The 20,636-nt window shown below is 36.8% G+C and overlaps 1 protein-coding gene across 2 annotated transcripts in view; it reads left to right on the forward strand.

Annotated features, from left to right (window-relative positions):
- The first annotated feature begins 3,394 nt into the window (after window positions 1–3,394).
- Window positions 3,395–20,636, forward strand: part of LOC121384682 — a 32,596-nt gene continuing 15,354 nt past the window's right edge. For both annotated transcript variants that reach the window (XR_005959422.1, XM_041515172.1), the window contains exons 1-5: window positions 3,395–3,473; window positions 5,200–5,287; window positions 6,360–6,443; window positions 12,549–14,809; window positions 18,348–18,420. Coding sequence is in view for 1 of the 2 variants with exons in the window: in XM_041515172.1 (XP_041371106.1) it covers window positions 3,428–3,473; window positions 5,200–5,287; window positions 6,360–6,443; window positions 12,549–14,809; window positions 18,348–18,420 (2,552 nt within the window). In the remaining variant the exon portion in view is untranslated. The remainder of the gene's footprint in view (window positions 3,474–5,199; window positions 5,288–6,359; window positions 6,444–12,548; window positions 14,810–18,347; window positions 18,421–20,636) is intronic.

The raw sequence follows: 20,636 nt of genomic DNA on the forward strand, positions 1-20,636 counted from the left end.
TCTCTGACTGTAATGAGAGCGTGTTTATGTCCAAATGTCCGTCTAGCTCTCTTACAGTCAGAGTACTCGGGCTAGTGTGCGCCCTGCACTGGGCCCTATGTTGGATGAGTCGCCCACTGAACTTGATTTATGAAAATGTTAGCGACAAGCAAGCAAAGGGCCAGAACTTTAATCAAGCAGTGTTTCTGTCAGAAAGAAATGTATGGGTATGGCGCTATGAAAATAAATATTTACAATGTGTGTGCTGAATGCAACCACAGTCGATAGAGGGTATGGGGTGTCTCCCCTCGATGAACTATTGCCTCCCCCAGACGGAAAATGTGTTATGGTTAGGGTTAAGAAAATCATACAGTAATGATAAGAGTCAATAATTTTGTTAAAAGGTCAACTTAAAAAAATAAAATCTGCAAAACAATTTGGGTATGGCGCCATACCCATTTTACCCTCTGGCAGAAACCTTGTCAAGTTTTATTAATGGACATATTTCATTATTTATTATTAATAATAATAATAAAGATTTAAAAAAAACCCCAAAAAACAACAACACAAATATATTTGGTTCTTTGGGTATCGAATAATGAATACGTATTGCGGATAGCCTGTATTCGGTGCACCGAATACTACGTGAGTGAATCATTGCAACTCTAGTACCTTTGATGCAGCGTTTTGTACTTTTACTGCTTGTGCCCCACTAGGGAATCAATAATTTTAATAACATTGAATAAACATCATTTGCGATCCTGTAACTTTAGTATCATTACACAGTGTAGATAAATTTAGAAAATAATGTTTACAAATATTGGCAATCAGTTTATTACAATTAATCAGGCTAGATAGCAGTTTTTTGGTTTATATTTTGAATAAGCATAGGCCAAATAATATGTTTTTATTAATAGCATAATTTTAAGTTGACACGTTAATTTAGAATTATTTATAAAACAAAGGGACATAACTCTCATCAGATTGTACCACAAAACAGTAATTTACTTTGACCTAATTTGACTGATAATATTCGATAACAGATCCCATGATTTACTACCCAGGAGCGAGTGCATAATGTAAAAGTTGAATAGCCCTTAGTAATAAGTACATATAATGATGATGTAACATCATTTAATCAGTTTTGCAAATTTTTATCTTTCCAGCAAACAGTTTCTAATATATTAAAAATAGACTAATTGACAACAGGTAGCTAAGACAACTAAGGAAGTGGACACATCATTATTATTTGGCAAAAAAGACCAAAGTTGACATCTGCAATAACTGATGACCTACTGTACTTACCACTGTGCTGACAACATTTCTAGTTGTAAAATGTGACCCATTTTTATTATTATATTTTATTTATGTCCATGTCCTTCTGTTTACAGCAATATTATTATAAAATATAACATTTGTAAAAATGCTTGCTCTATGCTAAAAATGTAGCTCCACTGCAGGAGCCTGAGAACTCTGCCTTTCTGGAGCTAGGTGCTTGCATCACAGGATCAAACCACCTCAGCGCATCCATTCAGTTGATTGTGTTTTCTCTCGTTCCACAACTGTGGTATGTGCTTTCCTGTCTGTGGGAAAGTGCATATAAAAGATCCTGAGCTACTAACGTGTCTCCTCTTTTGACTACGTGTAAGAATGACCTTATGTTTGCCATCCAATAGCCAATGATTAATTAATCAATGTGCTCTAGTGGTGTCATTAAACAACACAAACCTTTTTGCTGGACAGATAAAACAATTTCTAACCTGTTTTTCGTCCATGCATTTTACATGATTATGATGGGTTACAAAAAAAAAAACCCAGAAAAAAAGACACATTGGGTTATATGAATTTATTTTTGTTTAACCTATAAATGGTTTACACATATTTAAATTCTCAGAGGCTTGCACATATACACATTGCCTGACACACACTTAAGCTGTATCCTAACCGATCGATGTAAGCGATTATTTTAGAAATCATTGATTTCAATTGCAGTATCCTAACTGGACGCGTGCGATGGACACATTTATCCGTTGCGCCGTTCGCGTTCGGTTAGGATGTGGCAACTGAAATCAATGATTTCTAAAATAATCACTTGCGTCGCTCACAGCCGGTTAGGATACGGCTTTAGGCTTACAGACATCCACACCTTCATATATGCCACACACTTAGGCCTACAAACATCCATTCTGTCATATATGCCACACACTTAGGCCTACAAACATCCATTCTGTCATATATGCCACACACTTGGGCCTACAAACATCCATACAGTTATATATGCCACACACTTAGGTCTACAAACATCCATACATTCATATGTGCATAGGCTTACAGAGGCAGGTGAAGTGCCCATTTTTTACCTTTCAATTTTTTTTTTCCATTGGGATGCCCTTTTGATGAGTTGGTTCAAGTGCCCTTTTGATGAGTTGGTTCAAGTGCCCTTTTTCTGCTAGTCCAAAAGCAAATTAATCCTGGTCTTATGTAATGGGTTTTTTTTAAATATATATATATATATATATATATATATATATATATATATATATACACACATTTGTATATATAAATAGGGGATAACTGGTTACTGTCTTAAGATATCGGCTTTATCCTGCGAAGGTTAGAATGGCGAATGCAGCAAGGCTCTGCCGAGCTGCATTCGCCATTCGACCTGAGCAGGATAAAGCCGGTATCTTGAGACAGTAATCAGTTATTTCTTTTATCCTGCAATCCTACAGGAATATTCGGGAAATCATTATTTATTCCAGTTTTGTGTATGCAAATCAAGTATTGTCAACCTAGCAAGGCTTTTGCCCTATGACATCATACAAGATGCATGACGTCATTATTTGTAAGACGCTAGCTACATTCTGTCACATTAAAAAAGTGTTTCTAAACTCTAATTCATAAATAAATATACAAGTTTTGTATTGTTATTGCAAAACTAAAAGTTATTTTTATTTACTGCACTTCAACAAATGATTTAACAAGTATGTTTATTGAAAATTTACTCTGAAATACTCGAGTCGAGTCGGGCTTATGTCACATGACCTATATTTTTGGTCAGTGACCAAAAATATAGAGATTTTCTAGTCATCATATCTTGCCAATGCATACAGTGATTGCTGGATAAAATAAATTGTGTGTTTCCTGCCTCAGTGTCGTGGTTAAGTCATCGGATATAAGGCTGATAGGTACTGGGATTACACTATACCCTCTTCTCTCTCACAAACCACTAACCCACTGTCCTGGACAAACAGCCCAGATAACTGATGTGTGTGTGCCCAGGACAGCATGCTTGAACCTTAATTGGATATAATCACGAAAGTAAGTTGAAATGAATTAAATAAAATGTGTTTCGTCTATGGCTCTCTTCTTAGCTTGCATATTTAAAACATAAACCATTTTTATTTGTTTTCTAGATCAGACAATTAACCTGATTTAATCCACGAAAATGAATGATCACCCTCAGGGAAGAGGGAGAAAAAGGAAAGCAGAAAGTGAGTGAAGCTGACATTTGTTTTATTTATAAACCACTCCAGTGCATTACCGTATCAATGGTCTCAAGTGATAAAATGCCATTATTTGTTATACAGGCCCTACTTACTGAAATTGTGAAACTGAATTGAATGAATGAATACTTAACAAGATCAGCAATACACGAAAGAGCATACCACTTCCTTAAATCAATTGCGTTTCATTTCAGGTGCTATCAAATTAAAGTACATTATTTACAGAAGAATTACGTCCAGCTGTTTTATATTGATGTCATGTAGTCTATCTCTAAGTGGAAACTGTAATGAGATTAGAGACCGAGTAGGCATACATTAACCCAGATTATCATTGCTGATGTTTGGTACTCTTTTTAAGTACAGTATAGTAACACCAAATTATTATTCTCCCCCCGGACCAAACCGCTGGCCATGCCAGGAGTAAGAGCTGATGTAACAGCCCAAAATATACCCCCACAGTGTTCGAGGTTAAAAAAATTGGGCAGTATCCCAGTTGGATACTAACATTTCAAAATCTGGTATCCCACCTGATAATTTAGTATCCCACTTAAATGAATTCGCAATCAAACAGAATTGGTAAAAAAGTTTTCTGCATCTATATTTGCATAATATTGACATAAATTAATATTAATCAGTAAGTGTTTTGACATTACTAATGATAAACTTAGCTGTATCAATATTCTGTAGATGTGGAATCAATATCTCAAATAAAATTTGAAGGGAGGAAACATCTAACGGAAACAGTAGCGACTTAGCAGTTCCCAGTCTATTGCTACGGCATAGCATTAGACTGGGTACGAGCTCGAAAATACTGTTACTTAACTTCACCAGTAAATGACGACTTTCATTGTTTCAGCGAAAAATAAAAACGCAGGATTAAAAAAAATATATATATATTATATGATATCCCGGTGGGATAGTGGATTATTGAAGTCAGGTATCTCAAATTAAATTCTGGTATCCCTGGGATATCGGGATACCATTAATCTCGATCACTGCCCCAGTCAAACTATACCCAGGGTTAAAGTGAGCTAGCTTGTTTTATATCCCTAACCCTAATTTGTTATTACTAACCTGTATACAAAATAAATAACCCTAATTTGTTATTACTAACCTGTATACAAAATAAATAACCCTAATTTGTTATTACTAACCTGTATACAAAATAAATAACCCTAATTTGTTATTACTAACCTGTATACAAAATAAATAAGTAAATAATAATAATAAATGCTTTAAAAGAAAAGCAACTATTGCTTTCATAAAAGAGAGGTATATTCTGGGCTAGCCTGTTTTATGCCCCAAGGTATATTCTGGGTTAGTCCAGTTTATACCCCAGGTATAGTTTGGCGGGGGGCGGGGGGGGGATATAGTTTGGGCTGTTACACCGGGGGAGACAGCCTGAACCTTGGAAGGATATACATGTAGGCAAGTAAAATAAATTTGAATTGAATTAACATTATTAAGCAAAGTTAAAGATTTGTCTTCATCTAGGTAAATTATGCAATATTTCTGGCAAATACTTACAGATTCTTGTTTAGAATATGAATTTCTGTACATAAGCTACAGACAGCGTTTGTTTTAGAATGTTAACAGCATTGTGATTTATGTAGTTCTTGCAAGGGCTTTTGTTATTTATTTCAAAGGTCCTTTTTACAAACATATTTTATTACAGAAATAATAACAAAAATAAAATGTTTCATTCTGTCCTTAGGTAACAAATCTGCAACAAAGATGAATGTAAATGACAAAAGTGAAAATTATTTGACTGCTAAAAGGAAGAAGAAAGTCAGTTGTAAGAAGTAAGCATCAAATACACTTTATTCTGGAAAAATAAAATGAGAATGGGACATTTAGTTTGTCTGAAGAAAAGAATAGTTAACATCAGTCATGGGGCACTGGTTGGGATGGTAAAAAACAACCCATTGGGACCAATTATGAAGGATTGATCCTACAACCCTTTGTGTCTCAGCATTCTACCAGTAAGCTGCATACCATCCAAAATAAGTCATGAAAATTTGTTATTCTACTTCAATCAACCAGTAGAAAGGTTCCCGAAAGCCGTGCTAGAAAACCGTCTAACACACGTCAACCTAGACGGTAATATGTGCCATTTTCATTGGTTAATTGGTCTTGTCGTTTAGGCAGTTGCTACCTGGCATTATACATCATTCCATAATCAACGGTAGTACTTGACGTCATGTAATATGTAACGCTGCATGAGAATTCCTTTTAGTGACGTAACATATCAACTGAAAGAAGGAGTGACGTGACGGTACAAAAATAAAATGAAGTGGATTTTATAATAAAAAAAAAAAAAATTATAAGAATCATTGAACTGGAAAATATTTCTGGCACTTGACGTCACGTAATATATAACACTGCATGCATTCCTTTTAGTGACGTAACATATATCAGCTGAGAGAAGGAGTGATGTGACGGTACAAAAATAAAATGCAGTGAATTTTATAATAAAATTTTACTAAAATTGTAAGAATCATTGAACTAGAAAATATTTCTGGCACTCGTCCTTTTGTAGATGTTTTTTTCTGACACTTGAGACTCGTGTCAGAAAAACCATCTACGAAAGAACTCACGCCACAAACTATTAGTCTCTGTGCAATAGACCTAATGACAAGGATTTAATTAATGTGATATAACAATAGTATTGATCATGCAGTCGTTATGAGTTTCCTGTAACAGACTTTGAGCTACTTAATTGTAATAGAATTGTAGGCCTACTTAGTAATAGAATTGTAGGCCTACTTAGTAATAGAATTGTAGGCCTACTTAGTAATAGAATTGTAGGCTTACTTAGTAATAGAATTGTAGGCCTACTTAGTAATAGAATTCTACTTTTGTGTTTGTTTTCAGTGAGGAACATAATAGGCAAGAGAAAATGAAACCATCGTTTGAGAAGAAACATAAAAAGTCATCCACTACTGTTATTGAAAAAAGGTTGTGTTATAATTTGATTTGACATAGCTCATAGACTTTCCGATGGCTTGCCATAGGTTATGGAATAGCACTCATAGTGTTGGCACCAGCACATGTTTTACAATGTTCTTAATATGTATTAAATATTGCTGTATTAATCACCATAATACCTATTTTGCAGTGTTAAAAAAAAGGTTATACCGTAAAACCTGTCTAAACCAGACCCTGAACAATCTGGACTCCTGTCAAAACTGGACTATTTTCAAGGACCTAAATTTTCTCAATTCTAAAACGTGACCCTCTAAACACTGGATACTGTCTAAATTGGATAAATATTAGGTCCCCAGTGTGATCCGGTTTAGTCACGTTTCACTGTACTGGATTGTTAAAGTCTCACCCTGTTCTGAGCACATGTGTTAGCTATCTGGGTTGTCTGTCCATGATCGGCGATAATACTTTTAAAAAAACCCACAAATTACTACTGAATTGTTAAATTCACTCTTGGTTTGGAGCCAGTACTGGGAGTCGAACCAGGCACCTATGGGTCTTAAAGCTGACAGTTTTACCACAACACTACAGGGTTCGTACTGGTCCTTAAAAACCTACAAAGTACTTAAATTTATGATTTCAAAAATGAAGTACTTGAAAGTCCTTAAAATTTGTGGTTAATGGCCAAATGTCATGAAAAGTCATGAAAATATAGTTCCCTGACAATTTGAAATCAAATGTTTTATTTCATAATCTTGGTTTGCAAATAAAAGTTATTTCGTAGAGACACTTGCACAGTTCAAGTCGCATTTTCGATCCGATAATACCATCCTTCCGAACGCCGTTCCGAGTATAACCGAGGTTGCTTCGTGCTTATTTCGAACGAGCTCGGTGAACACCGGGCCGAGTGTAACCGAAGTTGCTTTGTGCGTACTTCGAAGGAGCTCAGTGAACTACGTCAGCTGCCATCTTTTCTATGTCAGTCTCGTCAAATTTGTGTGACAATACATCGCCTTTCATCCAATAGAGGACTATGTCACCAAGAAGAATGCCCGGACAGTGTCATTTTCAGGCATCGTGGCTCGATATCCCCGACTTCAAGGATTGGTTGCAGAAAGTTGTGAGGGATGCATCGAGTGCTCGTTGCATTGTGTGTGTGAAGACGATTTCATTGAAAAATCAAGGAATTACGGCATTGAAAATTCATGCGAAAGGCCAGAAACACAATAAAGGTATTTAGCCTACATCAACGTATTTCATGTTTATATTATTTCATGTTTATAAGTTTGTCGTTGATTAAATCGCCATGACGTCCTTTTTTAAGTCTGTTTCGGCCCGCACGTGGTTTAGCATGCTGCATAGGCCTATACTTCGCGTCATGGCAATCACACACATACTGGGCATAGTACATACGATTTTAGCAATAACTTTACTTTTAAAGGAGTTAGGACAAAAAGGTAAACAGTTTTGGATATTGAGTGAAGGGTACTTTTTATACCAAATTTGAGGCAAAAATATTAATAAATTTGTTTTGTTTTTGTCAGTCATTTTTGCCACTTTTTATTTGCCATTTCTGTTTTCGTAGAATGCCAACCCCATATTGCAAGAAAAGTGATGAATTTAAATAGTTTTGTAAATTATATACTGTATATAAAGGTTAAATTTCTGTTTTATGTGCACATTCAGAGCAAGCTGTTTTAGCACATGCCTGTCCTGGCCACACACCTCAGGAGCCTGAGCTGTCTATCCAGGACAGTTGGTTAGTAGTTGGTAGTAACCTTGTTAAAGGTTAGTGAGAGACAGAAGAGGGTGTAGCGACCTTGCACCTATCCACCAAGTTCTTAAAAACTCACTCTGGGTGGGAGCCGGTACTGGGATATGAACCCAACACCTACCAGCCTTATGTTTGATGGCTTAGCCACTAGACCATCGAGGCTGGTGAAGGTTAAACGGTAGTTTATTCTGCTTTATACTCTTAATTGTTCAATTCAAAATAATGGTGTTTTGATGTGCCGACTGTCGTGATGCATTCTATAATTTATGTTGCTTGGTACGGTTCGGCAATAGGATTCTCACTATCATGTCTTCATATGCCTTTAAAGGGACATTACTGAGTTTGCTGCAATTTTGAAGATGTTATCCACTAACAAAGACTTTTTAATGATTGTAATTACATAACAAATATATTTTTCTACATAAAATATTAATGGCCGTGTATTAAACATGTTTCTGATCATTCTACTATTTGTACTAGGCCTAAAAAAAAATTACTTGATTCCTATTACATTCTGGAAAAATATAGGGTAGTTAGGTAGGAAAAACATTTTATTTTGGAAAATAATTTTATTTATGCATATTAAATAAAGGTGTTGACTACCGGTATCCAAACTAACCTCTGCATGTATAGACATGCATAAATCATAAATAAAGTCACCGTGTTACTTGCAAATTGGGGTGTGGTATGCTCGATCAAATAAACAATTATTATGATGTTTAAATTGTATGTATAAAAAAATATCAAACAGAATTTGTTTGTTTTTTTAATTTGACCTTTAGTCAAATTTTTTTGTCATATAGGCCCCTAGTATAATTTAGTTTTTGTAAGAATATTGTAGTTAATATTAATATGAAGAAATATATGCTTCATTTAAATATGTGCAAATAGATCTATGAAAAGACGGGACCGAAAAGATAACAATATTTAATTATTTATATACTTCTACAGTACAAGATGTGCCAACATAGTATACATTAAGTTTTGTTTTTACATTTTACAAGAAAATATATTTGATATGTAAGTTTAATCGTAGAAATATTTTATTAGTCGGAAACATCTTACAATGCAGAAAACTCAGGAATGTCCCTTTAAATTACATCTAAAGTAAAACGCCTTTGGGGATTTTTTTTCTTTTTCTTGTTGCTCTGTCTTAAGTCCCGTTTTCCCCATCCACCAACCAAGATAAAATTGCCTTTTATCCCAGCTATCCAAGCAATGCAGCATTTTTTTTGTTTCTTTTCAGCTATGGAAGACAAGCGTAAAACCATCCCAGGGTTCTTTTCTCCACGTTCAACATCTGAGACAGTGACCACTATTGCACAATACAGCTTACCTAGTTCCAAGCCTTCTGAACCTTCAACCTCCATTGGTGATGCGTCTCTAATGGCCCCTAGACCTCTTGCTTGTGATAACCAAACATTGAAAGCTGAGATTCTGTGGGCGCTGAAGTGTGTGGACTCTCATTTTTCATTCCATTCATGTGAACACATTTCGGATATTTTTAAACAGATGTTCCCGGGTGACCCTGTTGCACAAACCTTCAGCTGTGGGGAGACCAAATGTCGTTATATCTGTCAGTTTGGCATAGCTCCATACTTTCATGGGTTGTTGAAAGAATCCGCTAGGGCTGATGGTGATTATGTCCTTTTGTTTGATGAATCTCTCAACAAAGTAACAAAAAATAAGCAGATGGATATCCTCCTCCGACTATGGCATCATGACCAGGTGCGATCCAGATACTTCACATCAAAATTCATTGGCCATGCCTCTGCACAGGACATGCTTGATCATTTCAATTCGGCAATAGAGGATCTCAATCATACTGGCATCCTCCAAGTATCCATGGATGGGCCAAGTGTCAATTGGTAATTTTTTGACAAATTCAGTAATCAGATAAAAGAATACCAGGACTCGGAATTGATAAACCTTGGGAGTTGTGGACTTCATGTTTTGCACGGTGCCTTTCAGGCAGGATGTCGTGAAACAGGTTGGAAAGTGGATGATCTTTTATCCAGTATGTACCATCTGTTCAAAGACTGCCCTGCTCAAAGGGAGGACGATGCAAAGGTCACAGAGAGCTCAGATTTCCCTCTGAAATTTTGCAAGCACAGGTGGTTTGAAAATGGCCCTGTTTCCAGTCGTGCCATTAGTATCTGGGAGAGTATGAAAACCTATGTCACAGCCGTTGATAAAAAGAAGGTTTCACGTCCTGCTAACAATTCTTATTCAGTTGTTAGTGGTGCCACAAAGGACCCATTGATAATTGCCAAACTTTCATTTTTTGACTCTGTCAGTAGAGAAGTTGAGCCTTTTCTTAAGCAATATCAAACGGACAAAGTCATGATCCCTTTTCTTGTTAGCGATTTGGAGAAGCTGATGAGAAATTTGATGGAAAGGTTTATCGAAGGTGGAGTGCTTGAACCTGCTCAGTCTGTTAATCAACTACTTAAAATTGATTTGTCGAAAAACACCCTGAACAACAAAAACATTCAGATTGGGTATAAAGCAGCAAGTGAGCTAAAGAAACTTAAATCATCTAAAGACATCAGTGAGCTTCAGGCATTTGAATTTAGAGACCAGTGTAAGAAGCTTTTGGTTAAGTTGGTCAAAAAAGTCAATGAGAGGTCCCCGTTGAAATATTCCATTGCTCACAACTTGTCATGCTTAGACCCCAGACTCATAGTCAAACCGGGTGAAAGTTCCAAATTGAAAATGAGAAGATTATTGGAGTTACTGGTGAAGTTGAATCGTGTTCATGAAGACGATGTTGATCATTTGAACCGCCTGTACAGTGAATTTTTGAGGGATGTTGTCAGTGGTGATGATTTGGCTAGGTTCCGAGATTATGATGTTGAAGAGGGTAGGGTGGATACCGTATTGTATGAAACCATGGGCACAAACAAAAGATATGGCAGATTGTGGAAAGAGATCAGAAAAATGTTGCTTCTTTCCCATGGGCAAGCCTCAGTGGAGAGGGGCTTTTCCGTTAACAGCCAAATTGAAATGGAAAACATGTCTGGGGGCATGAATGTTGCATTGCGAACAATTTCTGACTATTTGTCATATGTTGGTGGTATTTTTAATGTTAACATGACCAAACAGCTCCTCTGTTCAGTGTCGGGTGCACGACACAGGTACCATCAATATTTAGAGGAAGAAAAACGTAAGAAGTGTCGAGAAGTGATGAATCTGAAACGAAAAGCTGCAACAGATGAAATTGACCTGCTCAGAAAAAAAAGCAAGACTCTTGACTCTGACATCTGTGCACTGGAGAAATCTGCTGTTTTGCAGATCAAGCAGAGAAAACTCAGGGTGCAACTAGCCACTCACTTATTGTAAAGTCCAATGCCGTGAGGCGTTCTGCAGATGAAAAAAAGGCAGACTTAAAATTACTTCTTTCAGATATTGACTACAAGACCAAACAACTTGGTTAATCCCATCATGATTGTTCTTTCTTCAACCACTTCCTGACCATTTGTCAGAAAAACACATTACCTGATGGTGATAATTTGATTCAGTTGTGTTACATTTATTTCACAAATTTTACTAATTGTGCAGTTGCATCAATTTGGAATCAACTGATGCTGTTCATCTTAGTGTGTTCCCTAGGATTTAGGTATGTGTTTGTAAATTGAACTATATTGAGGCATTCTGTTGACTTTCGAGCATTTTCAGGGAACATTATTTTCGTAAAGGAAATTTATACAATTATTATTTAAATTGATTTAATTAAGTCTAATTATGGTGTTTAATGGTGGGGTTGGGAAATATTTTAATAAAATATAATTTTCTGCAGTTTTACAAAGATAATTTACAAAACCATTGGGGCAAGGCTTGTTTTAGCCTGGGGACAGCATGGTTATACATTTCCTTGGTGGAAGGGTGGTGCGGATATATCAAGGCATGGTGCCACACCATGCTATAATGGCCTAGGAAAAAATCTACATCTGTTCTTACTAAATGTTTCAATTTCAATAAACATGTACCCATCATTCTATGTTTTGTTCTACCGTCAATGGTGAGGCTTAATAACTGTATGTTTTTTGTGATCCTTTGTTGCTGAATTCTCCATGATTCATTAACTTTTGGATGGTCAGTAGATGATTCCAGCATCCTCGCATGGTTGCAGCATGCAAAATTTCATACGGATGGTCCTTAAAAATATCTATCAAGTCCTGAAAACTTCTTAAAAAGTCATGAAAAAACCAACCTTATAAAGAGTGGGAACCCTGCACTACTGAGGACAGTGTATCAGCACCATTAAGTGTTGGGTTTTTTTATTAATCTACAGATGTAGCTGACAGTTGTGTTTGTTGACGGTAACATATCACTAATCCTATTTATTTAATATTGTGTTGCAGATCTAACTCACAGTCAGATAAGGTAAATGACAAAGAGAAAGAATCGGTTGTGATGGAGTTAGAAACAAATATACTGCAGGAGGACACTACCGTGGACATGTCTGAAAAATATCTACGAGACAAGAACGAGTCAGAAGAGCTGAATTTAACAGCTGAAATTGCTTCCAAAGATTCTACCATCTGCAAAGTTGAGGATATGCTAAGGATGTCACACATGGAAGACACTGCAGAATATAATCCACTGGATAATATCACAGAAAGCATCATTCCAGTTGAATCCTGTGAACAACCTGATGAAGATGTTGCTGAGATTCCAGTGATTTTAAAAGAATCTACAGATGCTGATGTTGATTCAGGTGTTGATACTAAAACTAAAGATGCGTCAAAGAACAAGGTTGATACGTCAAAGCAGACTAAACCAGTTTCTCCAAATACTGGCTTGAATTCCATCCTGACTAAACATAAGGATCACGAAACAGGTTGTCTGTGTCACAGCTTGAATAGAAATTTGATTCCTGATCCAGATGATGAAGAAAAGGAGATAAGCATGTTGGAAACTGATGCAGAGTCTGATTATAATATGTTATTATGTGACATGGAGAAAACAATACAGTCTTTGGTATGTCCTGACATAGATTCAAGTTCTAAAGTTGAACCACGTAGTAATGGACAAAAGCAAATAGATGCTGATTGTTTGGAAATGGACCAGATGCCAACTGTTGTCCCAGACCAAGATGAAAATAAAAACACAGCAGTTCATTGCTTGGAAACAGAACTAATGTCTACTCCTGTCCCAGATCATGATATGGAACACAAAATCACATCTCAGCAAATGGAAACTAAACCAACACCACTTTTTATTTCACGAGAAGATGACCAAGAAAGAAAAGCTCCCCAGTGTTTGGAAGCAGATCCATCATCTGCCATTGTCCCATACATAGATGAAGCACCAAAAACATGTTCCCAGTTTTTAGTAACAGACTCAACATCCATTCATATTCCACAAAGAGATGAAGAAAAGAAAACAGCCTCTATGTGTTCAGACAGCCACACGAGTGAGACAAAAGCAAATACTTCAAGAACAGAACAGTCCACTACAGATGAAGAGAGTAAGCCAAATCTAAACACAAATACCATACCAATGGCTGAAGACATGATTGAAGAGAAGGAGTCAAGTTCTTTGTGTCAAAACATTGTTTCATTGATCAACCCAAAGCAGAATGTTCATCTAGAAGCTGATGATTTAGCAAATAATGAAACATCCTGTGATCTAATAACAAGGTCAAAGCCTATACCACTACAGCAGTCGGATTCTGGTAGTTCTTTGCAAAAAGACCAGGGTCCTAACCAGGAGCTTGCTGAGTCTGAGGGAATTACCAGATATACCAAAGATTTTGAAAATGATAACGGTAACAAAGAAAAAAATACTTCAACAGATAAAAATACCTCTTTTGATGGGGTTTCCAAATGCTCAGAGAAGGTCCCCCAAATGGAATCATCTGTGACATCTGTCAGTACAGTCAAAGAAAATCTGAGCATCAGTGGGAATTTCAGCATTCTGTTGGAAGATCCTTGCCCTCCATATGAAGATAGAAAGGGTGTAGAAGCCTTACAAGATAAATCTAAAACTAATTTTGACAGCTGTATAATTCAGTCTGAACACAACTTGAAAACCAATATAGCTGAGCTTAAGGAGTTACGGGTAGAAACTGATTTAGATCTAAAGCTCAAGGAATCCAAAAATGGTTCCAATTTAGATCTAAAGCTCAACGAATGGAAGAATGTATCTGATTTTGATCTAAATCTCAAGGAATCGAAGAATGTATCTTATTTAGATTTAAAGCTCAAGGACTCCATGGAATTACCAGATTTTGATCTAAACCTCATAGATTCCAAGGATGCATCTGATTTAGATCTAAAGCTCAAGGACCCCAAGGATGCATCTGATTTAGATCTAAAGCTCAAGGACTCCAAGGATGCATCTGATTTAGATCTAAAGCTCGAGGACTGTAAGGGTGCATCTGACTTAGATCTAAAGCTCAAGGACTGTCAGGGTGCATCTGACTTAGATCTAAAGCTTGAAGACACCAAGGCTGTATCAGATTTAGATATAACGCTCAAGGACTCCAAGGTAGTGATAGGTGATCAACAAAACAACCAAAGTAGTAAGTTAATCACAGAAATATGTTTACCTGTCGATCAAGTCTTATCATCTGAGAAATCCACATCATGCTTCTTGGACCTGGCTAAAGTAGAGACAGGTAAGAAACCGCAACATAGTATATAGTTAAACCTGCTTATTTGCACAGGCCCACAGTCTTCGCCATGAATGAAAAATAAAGGTGAGCTAAAGATCACTCTCCTTAAAATGATGCCAGGCGAGTAATCAAATGAAATTTATTAAACAATTTATTGCTTGGCGATCAGTTTGCAGCTCTCCTAAAACTTTTCAGGTGAGTGTAGAGGGAAGCGTGAGTGATCACTCGCCTTTCCTGGTGAAGACTGGGGCCTCTGACTGAACAAACATTTCATTGGCAGGGTTTTTGTTGGTCTGGGGCGGGACGTAGCCCAGTGCTAAAGCGCTCGCTTGATGCGCAGTCGATCTGGGATCAATCCCCATCGGTGGGCCCATTGGGCTATTTTTTGCCACAGCCAGTGCACCACGACTGGTATATCAAAGGCCGTGGTATGTGCTATCCTGACTGTGGGATGGTGCATGTAAAAGATCCCTTGTTACTAATGGAAAAATGTAGAGCGGGTTTCCTCTCTATGACTGTCAAAATTAACATATGTGCTCTAGTGATGTCGTAACTTTTTTTTGTGTTGGTCTGTGAACCAGTGTTTGGAAAAATAATAAATGTCTCTTGATTTACTGGGGGTTTTTTTTAACGTTGCATTTTCAATTAATTTTAAATTTATTTATGTGTTTTAAGTTTACATCCACTTTTGGTTCAAGTATGATTTCCATGGCACCAGGGCAGGATTTAGAACTTGAGGGGCCCGGGGCATTTAAGGTTCGGGGGCCATCAACATAGAAATTAAATTAAATGACAAATAAAAAAAATGAACTAATTTTATAATTATTACATTTTTTTAATACAGGAAGTCCTTAGTGGGGGGGGGGGGGGGGGGGGGGGGGGGGGGGGGGGGGTTGGGGGGGGGCTGGGGCAGTTGCCCTCTTTGTCCCCTTAAAAATCTGGCACTGCATGGCACACATCTCAGCTATTGGAGCTGTAGGTCCAGGACTGTGGGATAATGGTTAATAGTCCATGGTTAATAAGAGAGAAGATTTATCAGTTATAATGGTCTTACATATCCCCAATGAGCTGTTAAAAAGTCATTGGTTTGAAGGCTGTTTTGGTACATCAACCCAATAACTACCAACCTTCTAATTGATGGCATTCGTTTTCTTCTAGCTGTCTGTTTTTCTTTCTTTCTATCTTTCTTTCATTCTTTTGTTCTTTCTGTCATATATCTGTACTAGTTGATATGTGACAGGAAGACCATCCCACATATTCAAACACCTTGCCTTCAAGATCCTGTGCTCTGCTCTGTTTTGAAGCACGCTATATATAATAGTTGTTGTTTAAAGTTGCAATCTTGAGTATTTGGGTCATGTTATGGTATGGCATTGTCCGTCTGTCCGTACATCCATCTGTTAACTTTTTCTTGTCCGGACCATATCTTGCATACAATTTGGGATGGCAGTGTGTCGCATACTACTGCAACCTACTTTTCACTGTCTACTGCACATACCAGTAAATCATTGTCCGAACCATATCTTGCTTGCATATGCATACAGGACCATCAAACCTCACCTGTAGGAACACTTTGGGATGGCAGTGTGTTGTGTACTATTACTAGGTCACTGTGACCTACTTTTCACAGTCTACTGCACATAATAGTAAATCCTTGTCCACATCATATTTTGCATACAGATGCATACAGGACCATCAAACCACATGTAGGAACAACTTGGGATGGTGGTTGGTCCAAAACAAGCTGTTCATACATCCCATTGCAAAAATTTGACTCAATTACAATTGAATCATACTCGTAACATATTCATTAATATAGATATGGTTTTCCATCAAACTTCTGATGGGTGTATCATGTACCTCACTGGTACTCTTGTTAAAATTATTTAATCATTCAGAACAGACCGTCCATATTAATTATTTTACCATATTGCACGCCATTCTAAGATATCCTAAAGCTATTCTCACAAAAACAAATCCTCACTAAATCTTGATCAGTTGGGTATTATTCTACGCATAACAGTATTATTACAACAATTATTTTTTAAAAATGATATGCATGAATAATAAAGTATCAGAGTGTTTGTGAAGAAATTCTATCATAATAATAAAGGTAATTGTAAATGTGATAAATGTGCTGTAACCTATATTAGGTTACCAGTGGCATGTTCAAGAGGCTGAACACTCGGGAACATTTCAACTGGTACCATCATCATCTTTCACATCACATTCATCCCACATTAGGAGCAGAAACCAGTCTAGTGAAACACAGCGATCATTTACCTTCCTGAACAGGTCTAAGGTGTATATTTTGTGGCAAACTGCATATGGATTAACCACACACTATGCATTTTCCTGTGGTTGTTAATGTATGGTATCTTCTTACTTCTGTGTTGTCAAGCTCATACTATTTTGCATTAACCAGTAATACCCTTTTTGCATACAGAAGTAATTTATATTTCAGTGCAGTTGGGTTGCATTTGGTTAGCCATACCAATGCACAGGATATGCATTCCTTGAAAAGAATGTTAATATGCTTTTTATAAGATCGAAGGAATTTGTTTTGACAAGAAGATTTGGTGTGGTTCAAATTATCTTGTATTGAAGGACAGGTTACAAGTGTGATGTGATAAGAATAGACTAAATCTGTGCAGAGCATGTCATTTTGCTGAAATTCCAACTATTATTGGCTGGTAGTTGTTATTCTTGTGTTGGGGGAGGGGGAGGGGGTTCATACTGGAGAATTTATATTTTTATTTTTAAAGGTGGGGTAAGAGTGTTATGGGGTAAGGTGTGTGTGCAGAGGGGTTGGGTCAAAACCCCCCACAGCAAGAAAATTTTATCCTTTTTTTAATGTATTTTCCAGCAGGGTTTCTAGACTATGGTAGCTCCACTCCCATGACTAGTGATATTCAGTGTTGGGCTAGTAAATAACTACTGACAGCCTGACAGCTGGTGAAAAAAAGTCAAATGTTGCAGTCAAGTCTATTTTGTAAATATGAATATCCTGCCCCCATCCCAACCCCCAAATGTTAGTGTTTTTAAGCTTTATTTCCCTCTGCAGGTGACATATCTAATTATTAATATTATTTAGTAAAATTGTATTACCTTAAAGTAAAGTAGGGCTAGTGAATTTTTAATTGTGGCTAGTAAATTTTTCCAGACGAGCATGTCCCGACCCCCCCCCCCCCCCCCCCCAAAAAAAAAAAAACAACAACAAAAAAAAAAACCTTCACTCACCACAGTCTAGACCTCCCCCCTGTACAATTGCTTGCACACATGCCTGGGTGTTGTTTTTGTATGGGTTGGGGGTTTAAAGTGGGTTTTTTTTTATTTAAGTAAGTTGTGTTGAAGTTGGAGAGTGGATAACATGAATTAACTATGGTTTAATATTTTTGTAGTGCCAAGTAAAATGAATGCTTGTTAATGTCAAGTGTAGAGGATGATAGAGATTTATCTCATTTGGTATAATATTTTGTTCCAATGTTTAAGTACACCACATACAATTTTATTAGATTTTTGATGTAATGTCTCGTTTCAGTGCAATATACATTGGATGATACAGATCTATCTGACTCGCAGCTGTGTAAAATAGACCTAGAAGAATCACAAAGGTTTGTGGACATCTTCAGACCTCACCGTAAAACAAATTGAGGGGAGTGATTAATTGCTCCCCAAAGTTAGATTATGGGGAGCCATTTAAGATATTAACATTGATATTTAACCCTTTTGTAGTACTTTCTTTGTTGATTCACATGCTATGGGGAGCTAAAAGTTACTCTCCCTGAACTTGTCTCAGGGCAGTGAAGAGGAGCTCCTCTTAAAGGAGAGAGAGATAAATGTCTTATTTAATGATGCACTCAACACATTTTATTTACGATTATATGGCGTCAGACATATGGTTAAGGACCACTCATATATTGAGAGAGGAAACCCGCTGTCACCTCGCCTGATGCACAATCGATTCCCGTTGGGCTGTTTCTCATTCCAGCCAGTGCTCCACAGTTGACATATCAAAGGGGGTGGTATGTACTACCCTGTCTGTGGGATTGTGCATATAAAAGATCCCTTGCTGCTAATCGAAAAGAGTAGCCCATGAAGTGGCGACAGTGGGTTTCCTCTCTCAATATCTGTGTGGTCCTTAACCATATGTCCGACACCATATAATCGTAAATAAAATGTGTTGAGTGCATTGTTAAATAAAACATTTCCTTCCTTCCTTCTTTCTCACTAACAACTAACCACTAATCCTCTGTCCTGGATAGATAGTTCAACCCCTGAAATTAAGAAAACGTCCACGGCAAAAAACAAGCCGTGGGGGGGGGATCTAATAAACGTCCACAGCAACAAAGGTGCCTTGGAGAATGAAAAATTCCATCGCATTGGCCGATTGCCATGGGCAATTGCAGGGGTTGTAGTTGAGGCATATGCCCAGGGCAGCATGCTTGAACCTGAATTGGTTATAAGCACAAAACATTACTAGAAATGAATGATTGGTAAGAATAACATGTGGAGACTGCAGATTTCCTTTCATTCTCTCAGACATTCCTACTAGACTGTTACATATCACTTAAAGGGACATACCCTAGTTTTTAAACACTAAGGTATTTTTTTATTATTATTAAAGCCATTTTTGACAACTGAAATCATACTTTACTTTAGATTTTCCTGTCACTGCAAAACATTTGATGGGAAAAAAAATATGTCTTGAATCACAATTATCTTCATATCTTCCTGTGCTGTCAAATGTTACTGCATAAACTAAAAAACCTTTCTTTTTCTTTTTTTTCTTTTTTTTTTCTTTTTATCTTTTTTTTTATCTTTTTTTTTAATTTTAATACAAAATTGAAAAAAATTGCTATGCTCCCTAAATGTTTTGGAACTGTATACTTAAAACACAATTAGTTAAATGTTTATAGGCTTATTGATTTCTATAATAAAATCTAGCAATATATTTGGACAACTTGCACGCTTGAAGTCATAATTCATTAGGTAATCTGCCTGCAACTGCTGTTTCCATAGAAACAGATTTCTAAAAAAAAAAAAAGGTTTTAGAGGCTTGCGTAAAAAGCATATACAAAATGTTTAATTTACTGAAAGCTTTTTATCAGTATTTTATTCCACAGGAAAATAACTGGACTGTGTGGAAAATGATATGCCATGAGATTTAGGTTCAGTGATAGAACTTTAACACCATAATCTTTTGTAAAAGAAAGACTTAAATGTGTTTATTATGTACAGTCAGACATGCCTATAATGATCATACAATAAATAAAGCATTACTTTTTTTTATTTGGAATGCAGGAAGTAATGAACTCGTAGTCTTGTGAGGGGCAGGATGTAGCCCAGTGGTGAAGCGCTCGCTTGATGCACGGTCGGCTTGGGATCGATCCCTGTCGGTGGGCCCATTGGGCTATTTCTCGCTCAAGCCAGTACACCACGACTGGTGTATCAAAGGCCGTGGTATGTGCTATCCTGTCTGTGGGATGGTGCATATAAAAGATCCCTTGCTGCTAATCGAAAAGAGTAGCCCATGTAGTGGTGACAGTGGGTTTCCTCTCTCAATATATGTGTGGTCCTTAACCATATGTCTGATGCCATATAACCGTAAATAAAATGTGTTGAGTGCATCATTAAATAAAATATTTCCTTCCTTCGTATTCTTGTGAATACAATAATGGAAAGGAATGGAATATTTGTGTTAACAATAATACCTCAGCACAGTTTAAAGGAAAACTAGTTAGTTTGATAGTTGATAGAGAGCAAGAAAGGAAACTTGCTGCTACCACATATGCTACTATAACTGACGAAATAGCAAGAGATCTTTTAT

This window comes from Gigantopelta aegis, chromosome 10 (genome assembly GCF_016097555.1).
Source record: "Gigantopelta aegis isolate Gae_Host chromosome 10, Gae_host_genome, whole genome shotgun sequence".
NCBI lineage: Eukaryota > Metazoa > Mollusca > Gastropoda > Neomphalida > Peltospiridae > Gigantopelta > Gigantopelta aegis.